The sequence below is a fragment of the Lissotriton helveticus genome, chromosome 7 (genome assembly GCF_964261635.1).
Source record: "Lissotriton helveticus chromosome 7, aLisHel1.1, whole genome shotgun sequence".
Classification (NCBI taxonomy): Eukaryota; Metazoa; Chordata; class Amphibia; order Caudata; family Salamandridae; genus Lissotriton; species Lissotriton helveticus.
The window spans coordinates 1,158,605,610-1,158,623,772 of NC_136068.1; the positions used below are offsets into that span (position 1 = coordinate 1,158,605,610).

The 18,163-nt window shown below is 44.5% G+C and overlaps 1 protein-coding gene across 1 annotated transcript in view; it reads right to left on the reverse strand.

Annotated features, from left to right (window-relative positions):
* The window catches only part of ARSG (arylsulfatase G), a 902,795-nt gene that overhangs the window by 399,157 nt on the left and 485,475 nt on the right, over positions 1 to 18,163 (reverse strand). The window contains exon 7 of the mRNA XM_078654296.1: positions 17,330 to 17,410. Coding sequence (XP_078510422.1) covers positions 17,330 to 17,410 — 81 coding nt within the window. The remainder of the gene's footprint in view (positions 1 to 17,329; positions 17,411 to 18,163) is intronic.

The window sequence follows — 18,163 nt, forward strand, 5'->3', positions numbered from 1 at the left end:
AAGCCTGCAAATAATGTCAACATAGTACCCAACATCACATCCCTTCAGTTGAGATATACAGATGGAATCCCATTGTTTACAACCCTGTAGTGTGGTAACTTGTAGCAATCTTTTCCTCACCCAGAGAATAGTCTCTTTAGTTAACCAATCGCCGTATACCAAGTTTCTGGTTGTATCTTTCTAGATCTTAATAATCAGTGTAGTCGCTGAGGGAAGCGAAGGATCTATCTCGCATCAATGGAGTAGATACAATAGTGGGACCTCCTACATTGCCCATTTTTGGGATGCAAGAGCTGGGTCTCTTTCAGTATTGTGCCACCATTCATTAAGGATCATTAAGTGGGATGCTCTATAATATGACAGGATATCAGTTATTGAAATTCCACCTTTGTGGGCTGACTTAAAACATTTAGTTAAGGCTATCCTAGGGAACCTGCTATTGCTGCTTCACCACTTTCTAAGGTCACCAGCTGCTTCTACCTAGTAAATACCAGTAGCCTGAGTGTGGTATTCACCATGGGTGATACTTCCTATTATGCGAGGCATAACATTCAATTTGTCACTCCAAAAGCTGCATGTTTTTTCTTTTTATTGCCATTCTGCCCTCTTCTTTGCATCAATATATTTTCCCATATTTTTCCTGGGTGTATATATTGGGGAAAACCTCCAAGAATGTGACATTTATTGCACAGCCACTAATTAGGCCCTAAGGGCCAGATGTGCAAATCTTTTTTGAGGTTGCAAATGGCACGACTGCAAAAAAGTACTTTTTAAGTACAAAGCCCTATCTGTGATTCAGTAACCTATTACCGAATCACAAATTGGGTTTGCGATACGGTATTAGGAAGGGGTGTGTTTAAGGCAGTCCTTCCAAATATCGAATCGCTGTGGTATGTGTGAATGTTTTGCGACTGAAATGCGGTTGCAAAACATTTGCATTTTACCACCTACTTCAGTAGGTGGTAACCCATTTGTAAATGGGAATTGGTTCCCAAAGGACCCCTTCTCCTTTGTGATTCTTTGGAAAAACTTTTTTAAGAACAGGCAGTGCTCCAACGGACCACTGCCTACTCTCATAAAATGAAAAGAAAGCTTTTCATTTTCTTTTTGAAACACATACTGTTTTCCTTTAAGGATAATGGGCTGCATTTAAAAAACAAAGGTTGCTTTATTTTAAAGCAATCACAAACAGAGTGGTATGCGGACTCCATCATGCCCCCATCTCAGTGATTTTTGCGATTCACAATGGGTCACAAAATGAGACCTATCTCATGAATAATAACGAAGTGGGCCTATTTGTGGCCTAATGCAAATCGCAGAAAGTGTAAAGAGCACACTCGTACACTGGAGTTTGCAGTTACCAAATAATGAATCGCAAAAATTTGCTATTTGGTAATCGCAAACCTTTCCCTACAAACATCTGGCCCTTGGGAAACCTATTTTCTTGAAAATGCACTTGGTAGTTTTACTCTACTGAGGCCAGATTCACTGAGAGAATTCTAAATATGCACCAATTTTTTTAAAATTATATTTTTATTGTCCATCTTGCATAGTATCTTTTACAAGAAAATAAAGAAACATTTAATCAGGTCCAGCATATTTTTATTCAGCAATACAACACGCGGGGAAGATACAGGTAGGTGCGCCAGTTCATCCTAGGGCTCAATGTGACAGTCTTTATTCCCAAGTGGCCCTCCAACATAGGTTTTTTAGAGCTCATTAAAAAATATGCACTAATAAAAGTTGTTGTTTGCACAGGGGTAGATTTAAAAATGTTCTTTTCTACTACTGCATCAATACTGCTGCAGCAGTCAAACCTTTCCAGGTATACTAGTGAGACAGTCATATAGACATTGCAATTTCACTCAATGCCTCTTTGGGAAAACGCAACCCTGCTACGAAACTGGACATTTTTTCTTTTCTTCGGAAAAAGTTTCCCATGTCTAGAAAAGCCTTCCCCAACACACACAAGTGGTGGGAAACGTCGGGTTGGCAGTTTCTGGACACCCATATACACTGAAATATTTGTGGGCGTACAAAAGTTCATAATGCAAAGCATGCATGCCCACCCCAGGCAAGGGAGTTACTCCTGTTTTACAAAGTGTGATACCGTGGTCACAGTATTATTAGTAAAAGGAAATTCCTTAGTTTGAATTTGTTGTTTTAGAAGCCAATGGCATCATGAACCTTAGAATGAAAGGGACCCTGTGCACATTGCACTATATACCAGGTAACTGCCTCGCATGAACGTCCCCCTCGCGGCTCAAACTAAGGAATTTACTAATAATACGGAGACCATTGTGTCCCATTTTTTCTACCTTATTTTTCCACCAGTCTACACATAATACTGGTACTGTTGACATTGTCACATCATACATGTGAGTAGGGTGGGATCTGTGTACCCGTCCTGAAGAAGAAGCAGCATGCTTCGAAACATGTTGCCACACGCAGGAGGTTATGTACATTAATACAACACACCTCCACTTCACACCCTTTTAATAATATCGGCACCAAGGCTTATTAAATTTTTTACTCCTATGTTGCTAGGTATTTTTTTACATTCACTTACCATTCACTCCTGACACTACCTCTCACCACCCCTCACACACCACACATAGCGATAACAGCAGTGCTCCCGATTATTCGTTGGTAGTAGCACACCGCGTTCCGTAGAGGGATGCGAAGACCCCTATGATGAAGCATGACACCACGGCCCCTTTTGGTGTGTGAGGGGTATTTAAGAAACACTATGTGCTTCCCACCAACGCAGGAAACACACTTGACCCATGATCTAACTTCATTGATCGCAATCTTCCTTGGGTGAATCTTTTTGCTTATTAATAATTGTAAGGGGAGGCTGAATTCACCCGAGGTGTTCGTGTAGAACACTGACTCTCCTCTACCTCCTTTGTTTTCTTCAATAGTAATTTATTACCTGCACACAAGCTACTCCTTTTGGGTTTTCTCTGAATTTAAAGCTTTGAATCATATATGATTGAAGGGGAACCATATTTGGATCTTTTTTACTTAATTTGTGTACTTTGCTTCATTGTTTGTTGTTCTGGATACTTCAAGCTGGATGGCTATCTGGCTTTTGTTACATAATCTTAATTATACAAACATATATATGTCCTGCATGGAGATGCCCCGCGCCTCCCAAGGGATTGTGCCCTGCGGGTGGGGGAGGATGGCTTCCGATATCTAGGTATTTTTGTCACGCCTGATCCAGCTCTCTTTTATGAAAACAACCTGGTGCCAGTGTTGACGAGACTGCGAGCAAATGTCCAACATTGGAGATCCCTCCCTTTATCACTGATTGGCTGTGCTGCCCTTTTTAAAATGCTTGCTCTACCACGGTTTCTGTATATTTAGCAAAATTGTCCACATAAAATTCCAGATGCCTATTTTACAGCGGTAGAGGGTGAAGTGCGCACTTTGCTATGGGACGGTAAGGCCCCAAGGATAGCGCTACAAAAATTAATGAAGGGGTGGTACGATGGAGGTATCTCACTACCCGATATACGATTATACTAACTGGGCCTCGCAATTGTTGGTAGTAAATAGATGGCGATATGCCCCGCCGGATGACCCGGCGTGCGCATTGGATAGGTATCAGATGGACAGAGCTGGATATCTTGGGGCGCTGTATACTGGCCCGCAGAGAAAACATATCATAGGACCTGCAAAACACACATTACAGATATGGAGAGTAGCCAACTCTAGACTGGGTTGGACGGATAGACTTACCAGAATGACACCGTTGTGGTATTCAGAGAAGCTTGGGATGATCTTATCGTCATCTGGGATTTGACAAGTGGGACATGATTGGTATTTCGACAGTAGGAGGTTAAGAAGGGCAAAATACTCTGGTTTGAGGAATTGCAGAAGACATGCCAATTAGCGGCAACCAAAATTTTCCACTATCTGCAAATAAGACATGCTTTGATGGCGGTTTTTCCTAACTGCAGTGATATAGCGGAATCCTCTCAGCTAGAAGATCGCCTGTTAGATGGACAATTGCACACCAAAGCTATCTCCCTCACCTACAAGAAGCTTAGGAATAATTTACCAGACTCTTTTGAACAACTAAAGGCGAAATGGGAGGATGATCAGGGGGTCATTGAGGATGAGGATTGGAGACAGGCGCTAATGTCTTCCAGGGAGGCTGCCATTACACTTAGGTACCACCTTGTTCAACTTCGCGTCTTTCATAGATCATACATGACTGGAATTATCTTGGCAAGGATAGGGGCCAAACTTGACGATCTTTGTTTCAAGGGCTGTGGGCAGTCTGCCACCTTTTACCACACGGTATGGGGCTGCCCGGCGATACAAAGCCGCTGGGGTAGGATCACAACACATATGCACTCTGCCCTAGGGAAGGTGATTACCTTGACTCCGCGGCTGGGTCTGCTTAACATCTGGGAGGCGACAGATCTAACTGAAACGGAACAGCAATTGGTGGCGATGGGTTTCACATTGTTTAAACGAGAAATCGCCAGGGGGTGGGGTGGGGTCACACCACCGGCAGTCACAGTCTGGAATAGGGACATGGACAAATGCATGATAGCCGAGAAGGAAGTATTTATAGCTAGGGGGTGCCCGAAGAAATGGGACAGGAAGTGGTTAAAATGGAATCTATACAAAGGAGATATCTGTATGTCACCGATGGTAGAACTAGAACTGAAGAGGACTAGAAAAGAAGCACAATCTATGTAAAAATATTGTTGCCTGCAATGATTTTTATGTATCAGCAAAAGTATGTGATGTAATGGGATTTTCAGTACATGATCGTAATGTTTGTCATTTTTGTTAAAATGAATACAAATATATTTTTTAAAAATATTATACAAACATATTTCGTTACCTGGGCGGGGGAAGTCATCATTCCACCACTGTCCCATGCAGTAACAGTTGCAGTAGGCCTGTTACCCACACAAGGCCAATAAAAGAAAATGGGGAAAGGAGGACTATCACCTCTCCGAATTCCTACTTTACCTATCCATAATCTAGATGCCTGATTCCTTTTAGTCCCCAAATCTGAGCACTGACTGCAGTCCATTGAGCCGATCATTGCTAGTTACTTTGATCCCTCCTTCTCTCTTGCAATATGGCATTTAAGAGTTCATGAAGGTCAAGCGCTTGAATCCTTCACTCAGGTATGCAGCAAAGAAGTCCATGTCTTAGGTGCTGTATGCGCATGTTTTGTTGACTTAATGACCATGTTCAATTTGGTGAACCCGGTCACCCTTGAAAGGATACTTTATAGTTGAGGATACCCAAGGGTTCATTGCACTTGGAAAGAAGTTTACATTCCAGCTGGAGGCCCAAGGCACCTTATTAGCCAGAATTTATGTTACCTTGCTCAAACCCCTGCTTTTATCCTTACTCCTGGCTGACTACCTTGAGATTCTGAGGACAGCTAAGTGCCTCCCCCTAAAGTAACACAGACTCCTCTGAATATACCATTGGGCGAAGAACATCTGGCATTCATAGATTTAACTCCTATTGATTTGAAGCACAAACTCACAAGATTAGCAATATTAGGAGCCTGCAAATAAACTTGCGGAAAAAAATGAATTATAAACACATCCCAAACTCAAACCAGCTTCTAGAGACAGTGAGGCACAGAGTCAATGTAAACAGCTCAGAATTATAATTATCAGAGATCTATTTAGGAGCCCATGCTATGAATACATTATGGGCCGTATCACATAAAGTGAGCACTGGGAGTGATACCTTAAGACGTAGTGCCAGCCACAGTTTTGGGCTGACGGTGTCTTAAGTTGATGTAGAGCTGGAGCAGTGCTGTTTTAGCAAATGGATGCATGTCAAATGGACTTTTAAGGCATATGGTGCTTTCGGCTGAAACTATAGCAGAATATATTGATATATCTAAAGAAAACAACATAAATTAACACAATAACGTAAATAAAATACCATAACACAATTAAAACTTTACAGGGCCCATCCTAACAATCCAATCAAAGGGAACACAACACAATAAAGTAGTACAGCACAACAAAATCACATTGTAATAAAGCAGCACAAAAGCACAGTAGCGCAAAAACAACGGAACGCATCACCACCACACAAAAATACCACACAACAAATGTGCACAAATGTTTTTATCACAAATTTCCACCTCCAGAATCCTGTAGTGAAACGTCTTTGGAGCACACACTGCTTTAGCTTACCACGTGGTGTAATATTAACAATAGGAGACTTAATGGAATCTGATACTATCTACAGTCTTTCAACTCTGCTTCTACTAAGAACTTGTAGTTGTAAGGCTATCTCCTATAGATCTTTATTGCCGTTCCTTGGCCTCACAAGAAAATTGTTTCACTATTCAAAGCTCTAGATCAAAATGCCTGCAGAAGGCACTTTCATGTCCCTTGGATACTATGATAGAAGGGCAAAAAGAATAATTGATGGACAGAATGCAGAACAATGTCATACATTCACCCCAGCACAGAGATCTGGGCCTAAATCAATCGTTTTTTTTTGCTCCCATGCCATTCCACTTTGAACACAGCCATATGCAAATAAGCCTTGACCCTGATCCCTATGGGAACAGTCCAGTCCTAATTGCCAGGTGAGGTCGTCCTTGGACTGGAAACAAGCATCCTGAACCGGTTTCTGGTTTCAACCCTCATCAGCCAGGCTAACTGGACTCCAGCGGCATGGTGAACACTCCTTTTGAGGCAGATATGCAAAATATCAACTGAAAGATGTAAAGTTAGTTCAACTTCTGAGTATATTAGGATACCTTAGTACTTTTGATTTATTCCAGCTGTGAGTTTATAAAGTTCATTAATAAAAAATGTTTGCTTGTGCTTCTGCTAGATCAGGCTGGTTGTACAAAGAGTATAGATTCAAATTATCGTCCTGCAACCTTCAAGTACAAGTCAATCATTCACATTTCTTAGTAGTCTTCCTGATTTTTATGAATCTACAAAGGCTGTCCATACTCATATAATGATTGACAATAGAGTTAGGCACATATCAAAAGCGTTTTAATGCCAATTTGCATTCAAGCACGCTTCAGTGTCACCAGTGGTGGGAATTGTTTGAAGAGTGCTGCTAAAATAGGTTCTTAATATATATCATTAATTACTTGGCATTGTCAAAGGAAAATCCTTCTTGAGTTAAATATAACATTTTTGTTTGTACTTTTGTTTTTTACAAGGAATAGACGTCCAATAAACTTTTACATTTTTTAAATTAGAATCCCTTATTAACTTTTGCCTGTGCCCTTTAATCCCTGAACTATATTATGCTCATTCCTCTCTCAACGTTGACCTAATCAATCCCCAATGCTTTTCTCCCCTTAGACCTCAATCACAATCACTAGACCATATTTTCATGAAGCCTCAACGGCGTCCCTCAACTATCCAAACCCTCAAACCATATCTAGAAAGAAAAGGCATCATGGCAACATATCAACATGTGTATCTAATTCACTGCATTATCCAGAGTAGCCTGGCATGGTGGCATCTCTGCCCCCCTAGCCGTCGAATTTCCGTCTTCTGGTTCTGAGCTGTTCGCATATCAAACTTTTCATCAAGTCTCAACCACATGGTTACCCCCTAATCATTCTGGCCTAAAATCTGGATCTCCAGCCCAATACATCTCTAGTCTCCTCCCTACCCCTCCCAACCATTCAATTCTCCAAACCATGGGCATAGGTCTGCCACCATACCTCTCCAGCCCTATCAGATGTAAACACAGGAGGCATCAACCCAAACAACCTTAAATCCAGCAGCTTACCACAGAGTAGAGGGCTGTACTCAGCAAGGTCTTTGCCTCTGCTCTGTGATGGGCTGGTGTGGTGGTAGTTCAAATCATTAGTTACCACTCGAACTGGGCAGTGAGGATCGCCCAAGGGTAGTTTCGTCTCAGCGGAAAAAAGGACAATTATAGTCAGGGAACAACAGGAACAACCAGAGTGCAAGCAGCTGTTACACGACATACTTGTGTTTTTGGTGCTATTTATTTTTTTGTTCTAAAGGTCCTAAATAGACATGAGGACACATGTTGTGCTAAAATATAGCGTTAAACGCTGAATGTGCATTTAAATTATTTATACGTAATTTTGCAAAATTTCACACCCTCAGATTTATCAGGCAAACTCATGTTAACAAAACAGTTGAATTTAGAGGAGGTGCTAGTCGCTATGAACTGAGGACGCAGCAGGCGTGAGATACTTACAGACCATGAACGCATTGTGGGGGACTCTTTGCTTGAATTTCTTGAAGACTGGCTGCAGGAGGTGGTGGCCCCGGTAGGACTGTCCAAGTTCTATGCCATGAAATGAACTCATTGCGTACTGGCACAGTCACCTTGCCCTGGGGCGCCACCTCGGCCAGTAATTACCCGCCTCCTACATTTTTGCAATAGAGATCACTTGTTACAGTAGACCCAGGCGCATGACCCCTTTGCAGAGGATAATGTCAATTTATCCTTGGAACCACCCTCTAGGTCCATGCCTACAGCGCATCATTCCTTACTGTTAAGAAGAAGCTGCTCTTCCTGGGTTTACTTTATTCCTTACTGTTTTCAGTTGGATGAGAGTACAAATGGAAGACCAGGTGCACTTCACAGATCCGGTGGCAGCATGGGACTGTCTTGAATTATATGACAAGGGCACTGTATGACCGGAACGTCTGGAGCAGAGGCAGCCCCGCACCCATGGTGTTGTGCATCCCAGCGTGGAAGGGCATATCGACCCACCAGATCTCAGGTGGCAATGGAACAGACAAGGGAGGTGGAGACATCTGCATCTCTCGGAGCTGGAGAGCGCTTGCCGCAGTGAACATTCCTGGCCCATTGTAGCTCAACCTCTGCTGTGCCGGTACTGGAGAACACTCTTCCGTGGGTTATCCAGGACACTTCTGATGACCTTGTGTGGCTGTGACCTATATAATACTGTAAATTTCTTCTTTTTTCCCCATTCTTTTCGATTTGTACGGGCTATGGGGGGGGGGGGCTAGTGGAGGGGGTGCTTATGCGGGATGTCACAATCTGTTGAATTTCACTTTTTTTGCTCTGTCCATGTTTCCCTACTCGCTAGCAGCTCCGTTTGTCCACTCATGTATTCCCATTGTGGTACTGGTTGGTCCTCTGTAGACTTTAGGTGGCTCCTTGGTGGGCCCAAGTGTTTTGTCATTTTGACAGGATGGTTTTCTGTCACAGTCCTTTGGGGATTTGTGGAAGTATAGATTAACGGTGTTGTTTATATCTTTGTATTGTTCTTTTCCAGTGGGGATGTATAGATGCAGGTGTTCCATGTTGCGATTGGAGGGGTAGATCAGGACAGCCGGCAGGACCTATGGGGGGACCTCATGGCTCTTGTTTGCACGGATCTTGATGGTGGCCCAGATTAATTTTATTACATGGTATGTGCGGGCCTCTCCACCTATTGTAAACGTTATAATTGATTGATGTATTTGAAGTGAAAAGGGGTTCACATAGCGTTCTGACAGGAGACTCACCTTACAGAACCTATGGGGCAGGCCTTCCTCGAGTCCTGGAGGGGACAGTAATATGCTACTACTTACTCCGCTTTCTCTTGGGGTGATCTCATCCGCATAAGATACAGAGTGTCGTTTCAGTAAAATAGGGCAGTTATGGACCCAGATGTATGCTTTGTAATGGTGCTGGGCCATCTGGACAGTAGAGATGTCCCCGTATTAAATGTTTACGTGCTAAATGTGGATCAACCTGTCTTTTCAACCAATTTGGCACCTCTCTTCCCACTGAAGATAGTGGGGGAAGACTTTATTTGCCTGGTGGATCTGGTTTTAGATAGATCACACTTGCACTCGAGTTCTGAGCCCATGCGTAGCGTAGTGGAAGGCTGTCGGCGCTTGGCCTATGCAGTGGGGCCTGGTAGATTGGTGGAGGGTGCGGAACTTGGAGGCCTGGGTGTATTACTTCAGCTCTGGTTTACATGACTTGGAGGTACGGCTTGACAGGATCTATAGTTGCAAGATAGCATATGGTAAGGTGCTTAGCATAGAGTACTTGACAAAAACATACTTCGACCACTCCCCGTGCTGCACTGCCTTCCGATGGTACGCATATTGATCAACTGTCCCTACTTGGTGCTTACATCCTGTGATGCTTGAGATCAGGCTTTTCAGGTGCCCTTGGGGGAACAGGATGTACAATACTGGCTTGATAATGCAGACTCTATGGGGGTGGAATGGGAGGCTATGAAAATAGTTGTCCGTGGTTGTTACATTACTAATACGGTGGGAGTAGGTGCCCAGCTGCATTCCGATATTAAGCAGCAGGGGGCAGTACTTGATGGCCTTACCCGTATGTTGGAGGGGACCCCTGAGGTTAGGGAGTGATTGCTGGAAGAAAAGGAGAAACTGCTTGGCCTAGTCGAACACTTGCTGCTATTTGACTATAAAGCCTCTGTAACTCAGGCTTATGCAAAGAGGGATAAGTCATGCAGAATGCTCTTGTGGCTCCTGTAAAGTAAGTATCAGTGACACACCATTTTCCAGGTATGGGATGCTTCGGGACAGGATGCCTTTACTGAGGAGGGGATTAATATGCATAGCTGCCAGGGTTTCAGATTGCTATCTGTGACAGTTCCATAATTTCAGTGAAATTAGGAGTGACATTCCAACGACTATGAGTGACATTTTCTTGCTTGAAAAATCAAGCATTGGAATCAAGCAATGAAGACAAAGGAAACATATACATACCATAAATTACAACCATTTGAGCAACAAGAAACTCCAAGAAGATCTTTCAACTTCTCAAAAGCACCATAAATGGAAGGGCACTAACCACTCTGTCCATGCCGCCCCACCACCGTGATGGCATTATAGCAGGTATATCCATGCCACACTTCTGCGCCCCTTTCTTCCCAGGCCGCATGATTGGCAGGTGCAGACTGCAGTAAGCCCCCAGGCGCCACTTTCTGCATTGCAACACAAGGATGTTTAATTACAGGGGGGGGCCTACTCGCCACCGGCTGAATCACTGGTCAATTAAGAGAGCGCAGTAAGCCTACACAGCCGAGGATTTGCCAATGCACAAAAGATGAAAACCTGTCCTAATCGGCCTTCCACCTGCGGGTGCCGAGGAGGTCTGAGAAGAAGGAGGGCTACAGGCGCTCAAAAGCCCGAACCATTACTCATTCCTAGAAACCTGCCTGGAATCAAAGCTCCTTTTAACAGTTTTGTTTCTACTCTTGCATATCGATGTTTCAGCATGTTTGAAACTCGTTTGCAGTATAAGACTGTTGCCGGCCTCTAGAGGTCATTATATATAAATGAGGCCAGGCAGCAACAAAACAGTCACAATCACAAAACCTAAAGTCGGGCCTCGGGAAATGAGAACTTCACTGCAGATAAACTCATCTGAAAACTGGACCTGCACTACAGCCGTCAATGAGGGCAGTCAGCAGGGTCCGGTGTGAGCAGTAGGTAGCGCTGCGAGCAGAGGCCATGATTGCAGCCAGAAACCAGTAGCCGGCCGCTCACAAACTCCCGTCTCTGGCTCCAGGACGTGATGTCCCCCGCGGCGCCACGACCACTTGCAACCTAAATGATGTCAGGTGGCAGGCTGTCTGACTCAGAGCATCGCAGCGCCACGGGAATCTCCTGAGACCAATACATTGTAGCACTGCAGGCATGAACCTACCAGCAGCCCATAGCTCAGTGGCCAACATACCAAGCCTGCAAGAGCAGGCGCACAGGCAGGCCACAGTCCTGACGTGATGCCATTGCCAGCTGCCACACACGCCAGTTAGGCAGTGCTTCAGCTGAGACACTATAGAGAATGCATCATATGCGTGACAATGCATTTCAGTGCAGTGATGCGCAGCGCCACACTGAAATGCGTTAGTCTAACGCCTGATGCGTGGTACCTGGCAGGACTGCTCGTCTTCATTGCTTATTTGTGTAAAAGTGTCACTCAATCGTCCTTGAAATGCCACTCATAATTACACTGAAATTATAAAAATGTCACACATAGCAATCTAAAACCTCCACAGCTATTACACCGCATTACTGTGGCTTGTTTCATTTGATTAAAACTGTTAATAAGAAAATATTTAAAACATGAAAAACTGTTGTAATTGGGCTGAAGGAATAAAGCATGTGTTTCAAATGGGTAGTCAAATGCCCAGCAGGATACTTACAGCAAAAACCTCACTCTAGGTTCAGCACCAGGGGCGTAACACAGGCCCCCGCAGCGCGGGGACCCTCGCACTCCAGGGGCCCCTCCGTGACCGCGGAGCAACTAGCAAGGCCAACAGTGGAAAAGAGGGTTATTGGTTGAGCAAAACCTAGGGACCCAGGCAGTATGAGAGACAAAGTGCTGTGAAGTTCGGGACTGGGGAGGGAAGGCCCGGCACGGGGAGGAGCAGCGTGTTACAACTTGGCCATGGCGCCGGAAGGGAGGAGTGGGGACGTAAGGGCACGTCCTGCTGCCAGGGTACGGAGAGTTACATTTTGTAGGGAACTGGGAGGTAGAGGCTGGCTGCAGAGCTCACAGGTTTGGGGGGGGCAGTGACATCGGAATCATGGTGCTTGGCTGGCTGGCAGCACTACAGATTGCACCTTATGCCGGGCCGCCTGTTGCTGTGGGGCTAAATTATCTATGGCCACCCCCTGCCAGCAAATAATTATTTCCGGAGCCCTGCCTGTCGAGGGAGAGTGCTGGAGCCTGTGACGAGAACGGGAGGTAGAGGCAGAGTGAGGCTGCTACTCTTCACAGCTGTCCAGGTCTCTGCATGACTAATGGGCCCTTTTTCTGTCATCGAACACCGGCTTGAGCCTTAAAAAAACGGAGTAAAGTCGAGACAACACCCTCAGAGAGAAGCAAAGAGCAGAACAAGCTGGGTGAGTCTGCCCCCCCCCTCCCCCCTCCCCATCTCCACTCACAGAGCTACCGGCAGCATGTGTGCTGACCTCATTGTACCCCCTTTAGTTGGTAGATATGATTTTTTTTTAAATGAAAATGTCTATTTTTTTAACAATAGCTACGTAACTTACGTTACGCTCGCCCTAGTTGCAAGTGGGCCGCCTCATCATAAATTAAATGGTGTGCGGCCTTCACCCTCAGGGTGGACAATACTATGGTTGGGCTGGTCATTCTCATGTGCATGCCACTTTGCGCAATTTAAAGTGCGCATGAGGTGAGGTGCCTAAGAGGGACCGTGAGGCTCAGGATGGACTGGTGCGGCCTTGATTATTGCCAATGCTAACTTGCCAGGTCTTCTGTCGCCCGCTCGCGCCTGCCACTGAAGATGCAGGCCAGGACTCAGCTGAGTCAGTCTGTCACCTACACATTCTCAAGTTCGAAAAGTTGATTATGTCACACAGCATAATTTTCAACCTCCATGTCTTCAATGGAACCCATTTCCTCCACTGCCATCAGCATTGGCTGGGACACGTGACTGTCATAGCCTGACCATCCATGCAGTGTTTACCAGATGAATCTTTTCTGAATTCAATTATTGCTGTCGGTTTCAAAAGTCAACCCTAGAGATTAACATTTTTATCTACAACATCCGACCTCATAACAAATCTCTACCTTATTATAAAGTTCATACAGAAGCTAATGTTCCACAAATCGCTACACCGTCTTGATGTCCCGTCCACTTCCCCTCCACTAACTCCTGGTTCCACCTCTAGGCATGGCACATAGAGCACACGCTTCTGTGATAACACCTAGCAATACTTTTTTAGGAAAGTTTCAAAGTTAGCCTCCCAGCCTATTTGCAGCCTCTAACATAACACAACTACAGCTAGCATGTTAATATATCATGATTAATTAGTCAATTGATCAAAAGTTATGTTTTTTGTAATTATTTAAAATCATTAGACGTTTTGTATTAAAATCTTACAAGTTTAATTGAATTACCTTTTTAAATTGGTTAATTATTCATTTTAAAAATTATAAAATATTTTATGTTGAATTTAATATAACTTTTACACCAAAACACGTTTATGTATATTTAATTTACCAGTTGAAATAATTTTATTTATTTAATATGATTTCCTATTAGGTGTTAAGTCCCTCATCCATTACTTTCTTTGGGAGTGGGTGTCTGTACCAGTGAGTGGCCATATGTGGTGCTATATTCACTACAAGACTGGGCTGGAGTGCATTTACTAGTGATTTGTGAACATTTGAGTTATAGTAACTTTAGAAGTGTCGTTCGTGAATAGCAATGGGTGTGTTTGTGTTAGCAGACCACACCCTCAGCCCATCCATACACCCATAAACTTCTCTCTACTGCTCCTTGAACCCTTCCTATTTAGTAGTAACTATTGCTCATTTCCCAGTAGCTTTCAATAGTCCCTCTGACATTGACAGCTAAATCGTAGGTTTATGTGTGCGGAGACCTTCAACACTTTAACAGAAATCTCGACATAGAAAAGATAGGAGTTATGGAGGGCTCTGCTTGTAGGTTTGTGAATAGCATTTTATAGTACATGAAAGTACTACCTAGTACTACTTTATGTAGTACAAAATGCAGTTTGTGAATGGACCCCGTTTTGATCTGTTTCAAAATCTTAACCACACCCGTGCTAAATACCTACAACAGACAGTGTGTTGTTTTATGGTCACTTACACAGGTGCCAAAACAGAGCATCCACTGTAGCCTGTAAAGAGGTCCAACCAGCTGTGCATTGCCTCAACTGAGGCATGAACTTGGATTCTGCAATGTTCTGCTCGCAGCCTCTTCTGAGGCCTGGAGTGGTCCCTGCTAGATGTGTTCACAGCCTCTTCTACGGTCTTAACCGACCTTGACAGCTGTACAGTGTCCTCTGAGGGCTACAAATGGATCCTGCCAGCTGTTTTCACCAGCTGTTCAGAGGTCATAGTGGGTCATGCCAGCCAGCTGTGCACAGTCTACTCTGAGGCCTGTAAATGGATCCTGCCAGCTGTGCACACTGGCTGTTCAGAGATCATAGTGGGTCCAGCCAGCTAGCTGTGCACAGTCTCGTCTGAAGCATGTAACCTGATCCTGCTAGCTGTAGTCCGCCTCTTCTGAGACCAGTAAATGGATGCTGACGGCTGTGTGCACAGCCTCCTCTGAGTTCCTAATGGGCCCTACCAGCTGCGTACACAGCTTCCTTTCAGGCCTTTACATGAATGCTGCCAGATATGTGCACAGCCTCCTCTAAGGGAGTAAATGGATCCTGCCAGGTGTTTTAGAAGCCTCATTTGAGGCTTGTAAATGGATTCTGCCAGATGTGTGCACAGCTTCCTCTAAGACTGTAAATGGATCCTGCCAGCTGTTTATGCAGCTTGCTTTGAGGCTTGTAAATGGATGTAGTCGGATGTGTGCACAGCCTCCTCAGAGACTGTAAATGGTGCCTGCCAGTTGTTTGCTCAGCCTACTTTGAGGCCTGTAAATGGATGCTGGGAAATATCTGCACAGCCTCCAACTGACCAGGAAGACTTCCACGGACGTCTTTGTTCGTTTGGGCTAATTTCCAGCATTCCCTTGGGTCTTGTGTTGTGGTGGAGCCCTAGTGTGCCTGACCCCGACGTAAACATGAGGACAGCAGAGGGAAAGCACCCAGGGTATGGTGGGTGAGTCTCAGCTTTGCAGAGTATTCTGGTATATGTTTAGAGTGGGCCGTGGCTCTTGCACTCCGGGGATGACCCCTGTGCTCAGCGTCTATTTGGCCATTCTCCCAGCATATGTCTGGCCTGTAGGACTGCCCCCTTCTGCAATTCCAGTACCGAAATCCACTCAGAGTTGCATATGTGCCAAATCATTTCTGATCTGCAGCTGGCACTTCTAGCCCAGTACTGAGGCACCTCACTCACTGATGCACCTCTACCCAAAAGTGAAGTGGCATAGAGTAGAGTGGCGTAGAGTTTGGGCCATCAGCGCAGTAGTTGTAGCTCACAGCTGCAGCAGGAGTGCACCAGTTGCCTCATATCAGTACTGCGGCCAGGCGGCCTGCCTCGTAAATTAAATGATGCGCTTCTGAGCCTCTCAATAGTGAAGATGGGTTGGCCCTCTCTCCTGTTTACCAGCCCAGCATCATCGTCTTTGTTGTAGCACATTCTGATGACCAAGTTATAGATAGAGCTAAACAACTATAGGGGCAGCAATTACATGTTTGTTTATATAATGCATTCTATGGAAAATATGGCCAACGGCCCAAATGCCAGGTCTGTGCTTAGTTAGATGGAAGCAAAATGTTCTATTTAATGTGTTGTGTTGGAAGTTTGTGTGTGTTCCATGCTATTGAAAAGTGCATTTTGGGGCCACATTCCAGCCAGCTGTATAGTATATCTGCGCTATGTGGGGTGTATGCAAGGTCTGTCCAGAGCGCTCTGTTAGATGCTTGCATGTGTTTTAGACTACTTACAATGCTCTTAGGAGCTGCGTGCCATCCATCTACATGGTATTTCTGAGCTATGTGCTATATAAGCTCCACCCAGTGAGCGCTATTACATGTCGGCGTGTGATGTACATTATTAAAAAGTGTTGTTGGGTGCTACAATGCACCACAACAGTCAGTTGTACGCTCTGAGGTGCACAGTCAACATACCTTTGTAAACTGGTTACTGAGGCTTAGTTTTTTCTCGTTCCAGTACTTCAAATACATTTACTGTTGTAGTGTGAGAATGTATTTCTTGAAAAGGAATATAGAGTAGGGTTGCCAAAGAAAAATGCCAGCCATGTGTTTAAAGAGCCTAAAATGACCTCGTCTTGGCAATAAATAGGGTTATAAATACAAAAGTATGTATTCATTTGTAATGTGACTTTTCTGTCTTTGTTCCCTTTAAGTATCAGTCATGAATCTCAGCATTCAGGCAGCCCCGGGACACAATTAATGTGCATTCTATTTATATTTGCTGTTCGAAGTATACACAGATAAGTGCTGAAAATATGGCTTTAGGTGACTGCTTAGTTTTGTCAGTAGGGCAAAGTGGTAGGTAGTGGGCACGGCCACTGGGTGCCTGGGGGGCTCATTGTGCTCTGCAGGGGAGCCCCCTCAAGTTTCGTTACACCACTGTTCAGCACGCCAGGGAAATATTTCCATGCTATACATTCGAGTTTGTTATTCCGCTCTCGCGCCACAAACAAAAAACGGCGGAAAGACACTCCGCAGGCCCCATTCACATTTGTGCGTCATTCATTGGTTTTCCATGACCAAAGATTCTGAGCGCTTCAGGCCCCGACAGTGTTCCTTTGTTTCATTGATAAACAGGCCCCTGGTCTCCGGCCGCACTAGCCCAAGATATAATTACGAGGAGTTACTTAACTATCATATAAACCACGGAATGCCACAATAGCTGACAAAAAGCGCGCTCCCTGGCACTGTACCTCGTTTAGTCTGCCATGCGCCGATGAATGGCCCGACACTTCCTGCCAACTCGCACTTCTGAGTCCACGGTCCATTATCCCCTAAAAAGACAAATGCGTTTATAGAGAATAAGTATGAAAGTAGGACACGACAATTAGTTAACACGGGTAGAAAATCACAGGCCTGCAATTCTAGCATTGTCCCAATCTGACGGGGAAAGAGTAATTTCTGTCAGGACAGCAAATTTACAATTCCCTTTTGTGCGCCCTCTCTCATGGAACAGAAAGCGACAAACGGAGGAGAAAGAACTGCACGACCCTCACAAAGTATCAACGTCTCTTTTCAAATCAGAGCACATCGCGAGCGTTATCACTATACAGAAATGGTGAAATAAAGGCGCCTTGAAACATGGCTTTATAGGCACTGTTTTGGCTCTGTGGAAGTATTGAGTCGCAAGTTCCCTCAGCAACACGGGTTAGAAGGAATTAACACATTCAGTAAACTAAGATACAAACAGAAACCTGCCGTTTCGAACTAGCTCCAAGCATTAAGGTTCCTTTTCTTTCAAACAAGCATTGGCAAAGCCCTTATTTCTGAAGTTGGCCCTCAGCATTTTGTTTTTGTCAGTGCTGGTTTTGGTTTTTCAAGGTTTTGGCAAATTGTTTGAAAACTGCTGGGTCCTTATCAATCTAAAACAAATTTACTAAAAGCAACAAAAAAAAGATCTCAAACAACACACATCGCCATAGTACTCCCTGGGACTACTTAGTGTGTGATGTGGTCCTTGTAAAAGAGTGGAATGCTGATACAGTGAACTTAACCAATGGCTGAAGCGGGCTGGCCCATGCTGAATG